The sequence below is a fragment of the Xiphophorus maculatus genome, chromosome 18 (genome assembly GCF_002775205.1).
Source record: "Xiphophorus maculatus strain JP 163 A chromosome 18, X_maculatus-5.0-male, whole genome shotgun sequence".
NCBI classification, from domain to species: Eukaryota; Metazoa; Chordata; class Actinopteri; order Cyprinodontiformes; family Poeciliidae; genus Xiphophorus; species Xiphophorus maculatus.
Window position 1 is genome coordinate 2,699,809 of NC_036460.1, and position 15,396 is coordinate 2,715,204.

General features: G+C 36.8%; 1 protein-coding gene across 8 annotated transcripts in view; it reads left to right on the forward strand.

The window, feature by feature from the left end:
• Positions 1–2,270: 2,270 nt before the first annotated feature.
• The window catches only part of LOC102218820 (ryanodine receptor 1-like), a 127,378-nt gene continuing 114,252 nt past the window's right edge, over positions 2,271–15,396 (forward strand). For 7 of the 8 annotated variants that reach the window (XM_023351626.1, XM_023351629.1, XM_023351627.1 and 4 more), the window contains exon 1: positions 4,471–4,689. In XM_023351626.1, coding sequence (XP_023207394.1) covers positions 4,642–4,689 — 48 coding nt within the window. In that variant the 5' untranslated portion in view covers positions 4,471–4,641. Of the gene's footprint in view, positions 2,364–4,470; positions 4,690–15,396 lie in introns of those variants that run through there. The other variant, XM_023351631.1, reaches the window with a different exon arrangement.

A 15,396-nucleotide genomic window follows, 5' to 3' on the forward strand; every position in this document is an offset into this window, starting at 1 on the left:
ATAGCAGCAGCAGCCGATAACGGGGGTTTTCAGCAACATCTGATACGGATGCAAGAAAAAACAAAAAACAAAACGTTAGCGACTGAAAAATTCTGGAAAATTTATTTTTAAAAATTCATTAAAATCGCTAATTAGACAAATGTTTGGTGTCAAATCATAACCTACGCATTTTGAATCTTATAAATCAAATCAAACCGATGTTGTCTTTTTCTGGTGGATATTTTTCAAAATGGCCACCATGTTTGTAATGGAGAATATGTAACATCTGCAGCGGTTATTGGCAGTGGTGGGCACAGCTAACCAAAAAGCTAGCTCACAAACCACTCAGATGAGCTCAGATGACTCTAAACTGATACAGACATAAACAACTGGAAGGCAATCATTCCAAACACACAAACAATTAGCAGAGGCTAATGCTAAGCTAATATAAAATGAGTGGAAGCTAACACAAAACTGCTAAACTGATGAAAAAATAGCAGGAGCTAATGCTAAACACACAAAGAAATGAGTGGAAGCTAATGCTAATTTGATAACAAATTAGCAGAAGCTAACCCTAAAATCATTTTAAAAATGTGCAAAGCTAATGCTAAACCACTAAGCATATTAAAAAATGTAAAAAGAAATTTTGGAAGCTAATGCTAAACCTACAGAAAGTGGCAACCGCTAAACACAAATTTAGCATAAGATTAAAAATTAACTGAAGTTATGAACTAATAAAAGAAAAACAAAAACATTTATGGAAGCTAATGTTAAAATGCTAAAACAAAAAAATTAGTGGAAGTTAACGCTAAGCTAAACAAATATATGCTAGCATCTGTTGGGAAGTAACTAGTTACACTTAGTTACATTTACTTGAGTAACTTTTTTGAAAATATAAAAAACCTTTAGAAGTATTTCTACTCTTGACCAGGCAGACAGACACACACCTGCAGTTTCTGTTAAAGTTTCTGACATTTTCTATTGAAAGAAACTGATTTGGGAAAAAATCTTTGCCTGATTTTTTTTTATTTTTGTTACTTATATAAATTATTGTTATTTTGGTCATTGAAATACCAAAATTTCTACTTAACTTTGTATTTTGATCAGTCTGATGATGTAAGTTTTACATATTAAATAATTGATAATTTGATCAGTCAAATACTTTTCACTCTTACTTGAGTAAATTCTTGGCTACTTTTTGCTTTTACTTCAGTAAAAATAAGTTGAAGTACTGCTACTCTTACTTGAGTACCATTTTTGGGGTATTCTGGTTAGCATCGGGGCGCCGGGGAACAGGGGGCGCCCAAACAAATGAATTATTTAACAGCTGTTTGTAGATTGTATGTCCGCATCAGAAAGCTTTTATCTTGTCTATGCGCACTTGAGTGATTTTTACAGTAGTAATCTGAAAACCAGTTAGCATCCTGCTTCCTGAACATGTCCATCATCCTGATTTCATCCTTTTATCGAGTCGCTCCTGAGGGGAGCAGGAGGTCGCACAGGGCGGTAGTGTTCGGGCCGTGCAGCTGGACGGGGCAGACTCAAAGGAATCCTTGTTTTGTCACACCGGGAGGAAGAGCGGACCTAACAGGGGACGTTAATGTCTGCAGAGGTGGCTCCTTTTACCGCAGGAAGCTGCGAGGCTCAGGGTGCGTGATAAGGAATGCCAAAAGCAGACAGGCATGACGCGGCTGCTGCGCACTGCGCATCCAAAGTCTGTGCGCTTAGATTTGCTCAACAGATTACACGAAAGTATTACAGATTTAGAAACAAAAAAAAAAAAACATGGTATTTCCCGACACTTTAGTAAGATTACTGTAATGTGAGGCAATATTTCTTTAAAACAGGAAGGACTTAGGTCACAAGAGATGATGAGACGTTTGACAAGAGGAAAAAGTCACTTCTCCACACTCCTGCAACTGAAGAGAGACTGAAATCTTCCTCCGTCTTTGTTTTAAGCTCCTGATTTGTTCTGGTTTCACAAATTGACACGGTTTAATTTCATTAGCAACAAATGCGGTTGAAGATTTTATCACGCTTTCGTGGCTTCTTTAAGTTTTGACACACTCACGGATATCAATATCTATAATTGGTTCTGAGGAACAACCATCTGAAGGTCATTGTTTTGAGGTTGGGTGTAGAAATCGCTGGGACGTTGTCGCCCCCCAGTGGCGGAGCGGCGAAAATGCAGTCGTGACTCGTGAGTCGGCAGAAAAGGAGATCCCAGCCGGTTTCCCCCGGGACTCAAACTCCCAGAGTTCAACGCGGCCGGCTCCTCCTCTAGGCTCGTTGCGCCCCGGCGAGCTGCAGCTGTTGCAGCCCCGCCTCAGGCGTGTCTTTCTGCGGCTGCAGGTGGAGATGGAGAGCGTATGGAGCCCGGAAAGGTAAGCGGGTTGGTGGGTTCCTGCTGCCCGGTGAGAGCGTGAGGGGCGAGCCGCCGACATGCGGAGCCGCTGCGCCGCTCCTCGGTGTGTCCAGACCCAGACAGGACCGCTATGGAAGGCCTGACTGCTAGATGTTTACCTCCGGAGGCTTACCGGAGTGCTTATGAGCAAAGCAAGAGGACTGACAGGCTGCAAAGTAGCCAAAATAACAGATCAGAATGTCGGTAATGGTTCAGAAATTCCTCCGAGTATTAGGGTTGAAAAAACGGAGGAGTAAATTTCCACCAAATTTAATATCAGAAATTTTCTAGAAAAAAGGATACTTGTGAGTTTGAAAAGTAAACAAAATTGCTAAAAAAAAAAAACAAATCCAAAATTTTCTAGAAAAAAAATTTAACTTTTTGAGTTTATTAAAGTCAAAAATTTGCAGGAAAGAACTCAAATTTCAAGAGATAAATCTCAGAATTTTATTTAGAAAACAAAGGAAAGTTTTGAGTTTGAAAAGTAAAAAAAAAATGCTAGAAAAAAAACTCCAAAATTTTGTAGAAAAAAATATTAAATGTCCCAGAGTTACAAAAGTTTAAATTTTATTAGTTTGAAAAGTAAAAAAAATTAAATACATTTCTAGAACAAAACTGCTGAAAAAACAAACGATCTGAGATCAATCTTAGATATTTTTGAGAAAAACTTGGAAATGTCAGAATTTGAAAAGTGAAATTTTTTCAAAAAACGAGTTTGCTTGAAAAAAATTTGTTCAATTCATCTCTGAAATTTGTTGAAACGTCTAAATTTTCCAAATTCAGAGAATTTCTAATTTCAAAATGTCTTGAAAAAACGTGGATATTTCTGAGTGGAAAAGTTGAAAATTTTCTTGACAAAACTCAGAAAAATGTCAAAAGTCAAAGAATGTTGACATTTTGTTTTTTTAAATTAAACTTTAAATTTCTGAAAATGTTTAGACAGCGTCTGGCCTGGCAACAGAGTAAAAAATAATTAACATTTTAGTTGTTTTTAACGTTTAATATCAAAATGACTCAGTTTATCATAATTGGCTGGTTGGTTTCTTTGGTTCTGATCCAGACAGCAGAAACACGGATCGGATTTTTAACCCAACAGATTTCAGTTTGATTGAAACTTTCTTATAAGATGTTGATCAACTTTTACACCTGAAAATGTTTCTTAAGGCTTTAGCTTTAAACCAGACGGCATGTTGGAAGAGAGATCAGTGGAGGCAAATTATATTTGATCATTTTTATTCAGTCACTGTCACTTTGAAAGCCGCCATTTTGGAAGCAGCGACTTTTCGCCTCATTATTCCTGCAGATTTTAGAAACATCCATCATTTGTCGCCTTGAACTGGATTGTTGATGAACGGAACTGGTGGAGTTAAACTGGCAGAGTTGATCTAAACTGGTGGAGTTAAACTGGCAGAGTTGATCTTCCTTCCTTCCTTCCTTCCTTCCTTCCTTCCTTCCTTCCTTCCTTCCTTCCTTCCTTCCTTCCTTCCTTCCTTCCTTCCTTCCTTCCTTCCTTCCTCCCTCCCTCCCTCCCTCCCTCCCTCCCTCCCTCCCTCCCTCCCTCCCTCCCTCCTTCCTTCCTTCCTTCCTCCCTCCTTACCTCCCTCCCTCCCTCCCTCCTTCCTCCCTTCCTCCCTCCCTCCCTCCCTCCCTCCTTGCCTCCTTCCCTATTTGTGTCCTGAAGGTTGTAAATCTGGAAAATTGACCCAGTAATTGTTCTGGAAGTTTTTATGTCCAGCCGTTCCTATCATGAATTAATCCTGTTTCTTTTTGGGTTCCTGGTTCTGTCTTGGTTCTGGTTCTGGTTCTGGTCCGTCTCTCTCAGCGTTTGTTCTCTCTAAAGCCGAGTCTTCGCTCCTCTTTCCTTTTATAGCCTTCAGGAAGGAGGGGCGGGGTGTGTGTGTGTGTGTGGGTGTGTGTGGGAGTGGCCCACTTCTGCAGACATGGCAACCCGCTGAACCGGGCCGGACCGACCCGGGATGGGATGGAGGAGTCCACCAGGGTTCCTAACCCCTCCTCCTCCTCTCCCTCTGATGAAGAGCCTCCGCCTGCTGTCAGTCTCTCTCACATCGTGGAGAGAGCAGAGGACTCCGGCCGTCCTCCAGCACACACACACACACACACACACACACACACACACAGCGAAGAGCGAGGAAGAGGAGGGCGGGGGGGACGGATCCGAAACCCGGCTGCCCGGAGAAATAAGACAGGATTTTTTTTCTGTTTCCTCCTGAGGAGCTGAGAGGAAGAGGAAGAGGAAGATGGCAGAAGGAGGAGAGGGAGAAGAAGAGATTCAGTTCCTGCGAACGGTGAGACACAAAACATTTAATTTCCCCAAATCAGCGATTTAATTTATGCTCCAGTTATGATGCTGCAGATTCGCTCTGTGTTTATGGCACAGAGAGTTTTTACAGCCGAGCTGAAGAATCAGGTCCAGACGACGGCTGGTGGAGATAAAAAAAGAAAATTAAAACAGGAGTAAAATTCTGACTAAAAAATCCAATATTTTTAAGATTAAGCTCAGAAAATTTCTAGAAGAAACAAAGAAAGTTCTGAGTGTGAAAAGTAAAAAATTTGCTTGAAAGAATTCAGAAATTTAGAGATTATTCTAAAAGATTTTTCAGAAAGAAACAGACGTTTCTGAGCCGGAAGTTAAAAATTTACTTGGAAAAAAATATTTAATTTTGAGATTAGCCTCAGAAGTTTTCTAGGAAAAACTTGAAAATTTCTGAGTTTAAAAAGTTTAAATTTGGTTTTTAACAAAACTAAGAAAATTTTAGACTAATCTAAAAAAGAATTCTTGAAAAACATTTTTGAGTTCAAAAAGCAAAAAAAAAAAAAAAAATGCTAGAAAGAATTCAGAAATTTTCAGATGAATGTAGAAAAATTTCTAGGAAAAATGTGGGAATTATTTAATTTTAAAAGTTTAAAATCTGCTTAAATTTTGAGAAAAATCTCAGAAATCCAAACGTTTCTCCGTGTTTTTATTTCTAGAAAATTTCTCAAAAAAAAAAATCAAAATTGAGTTGTTTTTTCTACCAAATTTTTGACTTTTCAAACTCAGTAATTTCTTGTTTTCTCTTGATTAATCTCAACATTTCTGAGTTTTTTTGCAGCAAATTCTTGCCTTTTCAAATCTCATAAATTCTGAGTTATTTGGTGGAAACTTGCTGCTTCGTTTCCAGCAGATGTCTGACTGTTTTCCAGCAGATGTCTGACTGTTTTCCAGCAGATGTCTGACTGTTTTCCAGCAGATGTCTGACTGTTTTCCAGCAGATGTCTGACTGTTTTCCAGCAGATGTCTGACTGTTTTTGCTGCCTTGACCTGCTTATTAATTGCTCTCTTTAAACTTCATCTCCATCCTCATCCACTTGTTCATGTTCTTCACCTCCAAATGTTTGCCTTGTTTCTCTAAAACCACTTCCAGAATATTCCTGACAGTCGGTGTGGATTTGAGCAGTTAGACAGACAGCGGCTGGTGCATCTGCTAGCATCGTTATCTATTTATATCAGAGGAAAGTGGAGCTGGTCGGTGGGGCGAGAAGCAACAAGCTGCCCATAAGTCTACAGGGACCAGCTGCCCTGAAGCTGCGCGTCTTTTTGTTGAGATCTGCGCTAAACGGCGGCCAGGGGGAATCCCCGAGAAACTATCTGAACCAGCTGAGCTGCTGGAGGTTTTCTGTAGCTGGAAGGATGCAGGACGAAAACTCGCATTTAATTTAAATTTATCAATAATAAATAAAAACAAACATTTGGGATGCTTAAATCCGCTTTTATCAAACTCTAGTTGGTTTGGAGATGCGGACCGAAAAAACGAACTATGATCCGCCTGAAAACCGATTTCAGTCCAAAAGGAGGAAGCGGACTACAGCGCAGGGCATTCTGGGTAAATGCAACCAAAACAAATGTAGCGTTAGCGGTAGAAATGACTAGTTGTCTTTTACTAAAGACAAAAGAGAAATCCTGATGCTGCTCCGTTTGTTTATAGTATAAATAAAAATCTTTGTCTTGCTTTTATTTGACTTTGTGTCATTAAAGTAACACGGATCCTGTTTATAGAGGGAACATCAACTCTTTTTGAGTTTTACAAAATAAAGTACTTTTTTATATATATTAAAATAAAATGTAAGCATTTTTTGATTAAATTTGTTTTGAAAATTTAAAAATATATATTTTTTATAAAAAAAAAAAAACGTTATTACCTCATTAATAACACACCTTGAGTGTTGATTTGATTCTTTTATAAATGTTTGAGAAATCCTTTCATCTCCATGGAAACCAGTCAGCTGTACAAAACACCTCGTTGAATCTAGCCCCGCCTTTGAGGACGAAGCTCCTCCCCCATTCAGCTCCTTCAGACTAGCATGTAGCAATTAGCAAAACACCTGGTGGAGCTCAGCAGCTGAGCTGATGGTAGGAGCTACTTCTCAGAGCAAAGCTGGTAAAAATGTTTTTAAAGGGTTAAAAAGAGGAGCCATGTTGTGATCAGTTTCTGAAGGCGGAGCTTCGGAAAGTTTCTTCTTAAAGAGACAGAAACTCAATTTCAAACCAGGAAGTAATTTTTTAAAGTCATATTTTATAAATATATCATCATTATAACAAATGGATGTAGCATATTTACTTAATTATGCTATAAAATGTCAGAATTCAGATTCTTCTGCCCCTTTAAATCAGGGTTGATGAGGCGTCAGTTGGGAACGAGCTGGACTTAGTGGAGAGAATGCAGATCCAGCTCTTTCTGTTTATACTGGGACCAGCTAGCTTGTAAAACTATCCCTGACACCCCAGTTTAACCCAACACTCCTGCAGGCGCAGGGCTGGCTGCTCTTCTCCCTCTCTAGAAACCATTCGCTCTCCATCCTTCAGACCTGCAACGGCTCCAAACCTGCCACAGTCTTGCTGCAAGGCAGCGGCGCTAACCACTGCTAGCCAAAACCAAAATGTTCAAAATGATGCTTCTCAAGGCCATCATCTATTAGATCTGTCAGGTTTGTACTGGTATAACTGACACCAAGAGGGAATCTATTGTAGTGACGTAAATAAACAACTTTTATCTGTTTTTTATTCCCATAGTGGAAATCTGCCTGAAAGCTGGATTCATATTTTCTGTTTCTTCTGCTGCTGTTTGTTTGCAGATGTTTCAGAGTAAATCTTTGTGTTTTTAAAGACATATTTTACCAACATGCTGACTCACCATGAATCATGATGCAAGTTTGAGTCAATTCAAACGGACATTGACATTTTTTTAGACTTTTCTGCAGTAAAATAAGTTTTCAGGTCTGAAATAATTAATCAGATTAACCTACTAACTATTAATTTAGTAATGAAATAATTATTAACTGGAGCATACAGACTTTAAAAAGGATTACCCTAAACCAAAACTGAACAAAATATATATATATTTTGGATTTGTGATTAAAAAAGAAGTTTTTTCTATAAATATATTTTCACCAGAACTCCTGTAGTTTTAGCTTCACTTGGTTCAAATTCTATAAAAAAAATCTCATATTAATCACCTTTTGCTATTAAATAATTAATTGATTAATCAAATGATAAACTTAGTTATGTGAAGTATTTTTTTAGCTGCAGATTCGTCCTTTGCTGCAAATGATCAAGCATAAACTAAATTAGTTACAAGAATAAAAATAGATTAGAAATAAAAAATTATTTTATTTTTAAAATTTTTAAATGTATTTGAATGTATTCTTAATATTATACAAACAAGGTTTAAGAGAGTAAATAAAAAACTTGCAGAATGTGCCAGTTCTTATTTTATTGTCAGAATAATCAGGTACTAAAATGATCATCAGCTGCAGCGAAACGTTTGATTAGGTGTATTGGTAAAAAATCAGAAAACTGATTGGAGTTTATAAATTCATCACTTTGGATGAGAACTTGAGCTAATTATTGTAAACTGATGTGTTAAATCTTAGCAAAGTCACATTTATACGGAGGGCTGATCCTGCCAAAATTGGCCATAAATATAGAAATGAATAAATGACTTGATAAAGATATTAATGTGCCAAATATTGCATCCACAAACTAAAACAAATAAGAACTTTCACACTTTATTTGATTAATCAGTGTGACATAAATTAATACTGATCATTTTAATTAATTTAACTTTATCGCTAATATTTAATTTTCATTTTTTTTGATCAACTGTATTGTTTTATTAGTTTCCTATTTGAGTTTTTGGACACAAACTACTTACAATAGTTTAACAATAAATTAAGATTTATTGTTAATGGCTGTAAAAGAATGAAAATAAAAACGTGAAGTTAGTTAAAAAAAAAATTGTGCCCAGTTTTAAAACTTGAAATTCATTTTATTGGGAAAATTCTGATGCAACAGCAGCAATCAAAACACATAAATTCACACAAAAATAATAAAATAAAAAATATTTAAACAGAGTAAATAACATGCTGTATAGTAAAGGTAAAATTTCAATATAAATACTCTGCTGTTTTCAAAAATAGCATATTTTGATCTGATATAATGTGAAAATGAATAGGATAATTTAAAAGAATTGTATTGAAAACAGACTATTTACAATAAGTGAATAGTAAGCATTTGTCTTTAAAATGTTTTTTAGGTTATTGAATCATCAAAGTTCAGTTTTTCAGTGTTGCAGGAGCTTCTTTAGAAATTTGGACACTTATATATATTAGTGTCCAAATCTGAGTCGAGAGAAGTGGCTTTGTTGTCCATTATTGTTGTTTGTGGATGTAGCTTGTGTGTCAGATTTATGGGTGTACCAGAAACGAGTGAACGCAAAGGTTCCACCCGGAACTTTTACAATGGATGTGATTAATGTGATCAAATTTTTAACGCGTTAAAATCTATGAAATTCATTAATCAAAATTAAAAAGTTCAGGTGTTGGTTTTAAGATGTGAGTGTTTAATAATAAAATAAACTTTTACTGCAGCTTCACACTCCTCTCTTGTAAACAGTGAGCTGTTTTTATTAGCTCTGTTCTCCTAAAATAGTCAAGGACTGTGACTCAGAAAGACAAGTGTGTCCTCCACATGTTCAGCAGGATTTTATGCACATTTCTCCACCAACAGCCTGACTTTCCTCTGCTCTGCTGTGTCACTTCTTCTCATTTGCCACGTAAATCACGCCGGTGAGTGAGTTTAAGGGGACATTCGAGCTGCAGCCCATAACAGCAGAGTCTTTTTTTAGCCAGCTACTATAACTGCACTCGATCTGGAGGGAAAAACCAGAGGAGTTGATGTCCTACTTGTCGCCGCCCTTTGGGAAACGTGGTGTGCGCATAGATAGGGACGTGTTTCTGTGGCAAATTAACGTGATCAATACAGAGCAGCTAATTCCTACTGAGCCCTGCCGTTAGCTTAGCAGTGGTGATATTAAAGGAGTCAGATTTAATGCAAATTCAAAACACCAAACATTTGCAGAGAAGTGTTTTATTAGTATTGGATATACATTTTAATTTGCCATGCCAATGAGGGCACAGCTGGGATACTTGCTACAGTTGCACCGACAACAGGGATGACCAAAGTGTGGTCCGGGGGCCGTTTGTGGCCCTCTGGAAGGTTTTGTTTGGCCCCTCAGAGAGATTTTTACAGGCAAAATTAAATCTCCATAAACATTTTTTAGCTGTGAAACCAAGTATGTTTTTTTTATTGAAAATGTTTCTGTTTTCATTGACTATACTGCCCAACTCTTGTTTTAAACCTAATGTTTAAAAAAATAAAAAAATAAGAGGACAATCAGCTCAAAAATATTTACTTTATAATAATATAAATTATTATTACACTTAATATTTATTTTATTTTGTTAAAATATTTACCTGTCATTTATTACAGCAACTGTGCAATACTTTGATTACATTTCCATCTGCAATGATTTACAGAGTCATTTTGTACAAAAAAATTTAAAATATTGCATATTTGTTAGAGATAAAAAACAAAGGTCTTATGAAATACATGTTTCCAGTTTTAATTAAAAGAAAATTTGTGCCCTTCAAGTTATCTCAGCTAATGGTAAAATGTTTCTAAGCCCCTGACCTGAGCAGTTTAACGTTGGGCATAAATCTATGGCTGGGCGATAAAACAATAATTATCTATTGATCAATATCAATAAAAAATTACTATGATATAATTTTGATAATTTCACTGAACTTCGATCTAGAGCTTCATGGGATTATGGGTAATATCGGCAGAGGAAAGTCTTTATTTAGCTAGCTCATGGCTGGCCTAATAAAGTTGGTAGAATCAACTAACTCACTCTCTCACTCTCTGGTTGCCTAGCAACGACCTGCTGAGTAACTTTCGCAGGACTTTCAAGTTTCCACCCGACTTATTTGGACGTTTTTCACTTCAGCAATTAATTTCTACTGAACAAAAAACATAGACTTTTTCTTTTACAGCAATGAAATTTGTAAGTTATTGTAGATCCAAAGATTCAAATTGTTCAGCGTCTTTTTTTTCCAGGCTCAATTGAAGAAAGCTGAAAAATATTTATTCTATTCAGAGCAATAAAAACAGGATTTATTTCACTCTTCATGTGAAAACATTTTCTGTTTCCAGCTACATTTTAATAATTAAAAATGTTGCTGCTTTAGTGTTTAAGTCAATGGATAGATGTGGTCCCATCTACAATAAAATGAAAGAGAAATTAGAAAGTTTGGCTATTAAAAGATAATTTTTTGTGTGTGTTGTAGCTAACATTGTTGTGAGATGTGAGTTTGTGGATCAAAGTTTTGTCCTAATTTAAGAAAAGGTCTTCACCTTCATCAATTACCTGCACTGGTGTGACAAATTTTAGTCATTCAGGGGCCAAACAAAGTCAGTCCAAGGGCCACAAATGGCCGCCGGGCCGCATTTTTAGAGTGAGCCTTGATGACGGAGGAGCGGCTAAAATGTGGGGATTTTCTTTGAGACTTTCAAATATCCTACTGGAAATGAGAATCTATGACGGTCAGCTTCACCTATTTTACTTTTGGGAGTTTCTACATCTACAGACCAAACATCATATCTGCAACACATTATTTAATAGTTAATATTTAATTCCCATTTGGGATCAATAAAGTATTTTTGAGTTTGAATCAGAGGATGTTTTCACATTTTCACTTTCTTAGATTAATCTCAAAATTTCTGACATTTTTCTAGCAAACTTTTGATGTTTTGAACTCAGAAATTTTCATGTTCTTTTCTAGAAAATCTTTTAGATTGCCAAAATTTTCAGCATTTTCAGCTACTGCACTTCTCTTTAACTCTACACTGTCAAACAAACCAAACTAATAGAAAACCTGCCCCCCTCCCCCTCAAAATTGGGGCCGTTGTTCCAAGAACTAGTGAAGGAAACGACAGGAGAACCTCAAAGAAAACACCGAGCGTAAAACAAAAACGGAGCAGTGTCAGATTGTAGCGGTTGGAGGATTTCTCCTTTGGTTTTTGGTAAAAGACCACAAACCATTTTCAGCATTAGTGCTACCCAGAATGCACTGCGCTGTAGTCCACTTCCTGCTTTTGGAGCGTTCACATACGCAAACCAGAGTTCATCTCAACCAAACCAAGATCAAACCGAGGGTTACAGTTAGCTTTTTTAGTTGGAGTCATTTGTAAACAAACCAGACTTTCTAATTAAACGAACTAGAGTTCAGTTAAAGTGAACTAACCAGGGTGGGAAAAGGTATGGAGCTCTTTTCTACCCAAATTTTACCATTTTACCAAAGTTGAAAATGTCACCTCCATGTTGAAACCAAATGTTGCCCAACGCTGCGATACGGAGGAAGGAATTGTTGCATTTCTCTTATTCTGTAACACCAGAGTTAAAGCAGGAGAAACATCAAACAGTGCGGACAGTTTTATTCCAGCCGTATTTCAGGTTCTCTCTGTTTATAGTCAAAGGTTTTGGTTTGTCATGATGTCAGATGATGGCGAAGGTTAAAGTCACAGACGGACGTAAAGCATCGGCTTTAGAAGTGCTGAGCCGAGGAGATGAACACATCCGGATCGGGTCAGGAACGCAGATCTGCTGCAGCTGTTAGTCTGCCTGAAGCTTAGACAATAAACATGTGTTCAGCACACTCTGCGAGTGTGTGTGTGTGTGTGTGTGTGTGTGGGCGTGTGAAGAGCAGTTAAAATGACTTAACTGTTACGCTGCGTCCTGCAGTAATCTGGTTTTGTTTTCCTGTTTTATCTCTATGAATTCAATAATTAGTCGAGTAACATGAACCGTCTGGTTTCATCCCTTATTTAGACCCGACTTTCCACAGCTAAACTTGGACTGGGTGACGTTGCTCCCTCGCCTTCTTTAAATCTAACAAAAATTGGTGCCGCTACCATTTTAAAGATATTATTGAATGTTTCCAGAGGTCAGGAAAGGTCAACTAACCCCCACATTTTCTTCAAATCAGGCAGAGTTGGTGTCAGTCAAGCTAAAACTGCCTTCTGATGAGTTTTGGTTTGAACATATCAGGCAGAAAGTTTTTTTTATCTTAAATGCAAAATGTATTTATTTTTCTAGATTAAGTTTCTCCTTAATTACTGCTGGGAAGATGTTTTTTTAACAAATGGCCTTTTTTGACAATTAATAGTTAAATTATTTGACAGTTATTTCAATAATTGTTATGTAATAATAATATATAATCAAGATTAATACAATTAATTATTTCTAGTTGCTTTTAGGCTGATGCACGGTAGGAACAAACGTTTGTGCAGCAAAAATTTGTTTGTGCTTCTATCATTTTAAAGATATTAATAAATGTTTCCAGAGGTCATGAAAGGTCAACTTACCCCACATTTTCTTCACATCAGACAAAATTGGCAACAATCAACTCGTCTACGTTTGTTCAGCAACATTTTTTTTGTTTGCGCTGCGTTTGCTTTGAAGATATTAAAGAAAGTTTAAAGGTCAAAAGGTCAACCAGCCCTCCCATATTACCCGAATCTAACAAAGTTGGTGTCAGATTTACAGCAGAAGTTTTGTTTGTGCTGCTATCATTTTAAACATTTTAATAATAAAAAAGTCTCCGGAGGTCTTCATCAATACCTTCAAAGCAAAAGCAGCACAAACACAATTTTCTACGGCACAAATGTAGCTGAGTTGATTGACACCAAATTTGTTTTGATTTTGTAAATGAGGGGGTTGGTTGACCTCTGATGACCTCTGGAAACTTTAAAAAAAATGGTGGGGGCACAAATCAAACTTTTCCTGCACAAACGCAGCACAAACAATTGACACCAATTCTGTTAGATTTTGCGGGGCTGGTTGACCTTTTAACCTCTAAATTGTCATTAATATTTTCAAACCAAAAGCAGCGCAGCACAACAACTACGTTTATTATATTATACTATATTATATATTATTATATTATGTTATATAAACATTTTGTTTAACCAAATAGGTTTGTTACAGTGCATGTTTTACTTAAATTTCAAAAATCAAAAGAACATTTTTTTGTAAAATAAACATTTTTCCATTTGTTCTGTTGCATTTATCCTGCGAAATTTGTGTGAAAAACTAATTTATTTGAGGAAAACAAATAAAAAATAAATACATGTGACTCATTTCAGCATATTTGTAGATATTTGTACATTTTCCCTTTAAATTCTGCTGCTGGTTTCAGTCGGGATGTTTCAGTTTCATGTTTCTGCTTCAGCCATTCATGAGGGACTGCATTTTTAATCTCAAAAAGTAAATAAGTATTCCTAAACTGCAATATTTATTTTTTTTATTTTCCCCGTCATTTAATAAAATCTTGATTTCTGTTGAGATAAATACAGAAACTGCTAACAGGCTACTTATTTTTAGCATATTTCTAAAGGTGTGCCGCTAACTGTGGTAGCATTTTGGATCAGCTCTGATCTGTTATTTTGCTTTTAGATAGTTGTTACGATGCGTAACCGTGGCAACAAGGTAGCGTTTCAAAAGCTCAAATAATACCTGAACTATGGCTATGAAAATCCCAGAGCTGTTGAAAAGGTTTCAGAGCAGAGAGAGACGGAGGAAGTTCAGATCATCTCTTCCATCGATCAGATAGAGATTTAAAGAGGAGTGGCAAAAGCAAAGGAGGTGGATTAGCAGCTGGGTGTCATCCAGGACAGATTACCGCTGAATATAATCTCTTGCTGTCTGGATTGTGAGCTGCTAGCATGTAGCTACATTAATGAGACTCTTAGAGTCACAGTCTTAAGTCAGAGGCTTATTCAAATTTGTTGCAAGACTGACTGCTACTGGAGATCCTTCCTTACAGCATGAATGACTCTTTTGAAGACACTTGCATGATATGTGTTATAATTTAATTTGCCATTTGCTCTATTTTTGAGTTGGATATGAATCCAACCATCCAGCTGGTGTTGAAACTTTTATATGGTGACTTTAGTAAAACCTTTTGGGTGGAAATCTTAGGATGTTTTCACGGTAAACCCAGTTCGATTTGGGACGAAAATATTTTTTAATTTTCAGCTGCTGCGGTTTTCTTTCACACTGCATTGTGTCAAACAAACCAAACTAGCTGAAAAACCTGTTCCCCTCCTCACCTGTGGGGGCGCTGCACCAAGAACCACTAAAGGAAACGACACAAAAACCTCTAAAGAAACACTGAGCTGACTTTGTTCTTCACAGAATGTAAACAGAAATGGAGTGGCGTCAGATTGCAGCAGTTGTACAATTTCTCTTTTTCATTTTGGTTAAAAACCACAAGGCTTTTCTGCCACTAGAGCTAGGCTAACGCGTTTGTTTTGGTTGTATATACCCAGAATGCCCTGTGCTGTAGTCCACTTCCTGCTTTTAGAGCGGACTAAGCAGTAGCTCATTCTTTGCCGATGTCAAATTTATTTACATACCCTTTTAAAAACAGGTTAAAGCTTCACCAAACTGCCTTAGAAAGATATAAAAACTATAAAATCACAGTAAAATACAACAACAAAAAGAATAAAACTAAAACATCACAACAAAAAAGCTACAGTTGAGCCGATCTAATCTGGAAACAACAACAGGCGCAGCCATGGAGAAAGCTTTAATGCTAACAAAATGCTAACTTTT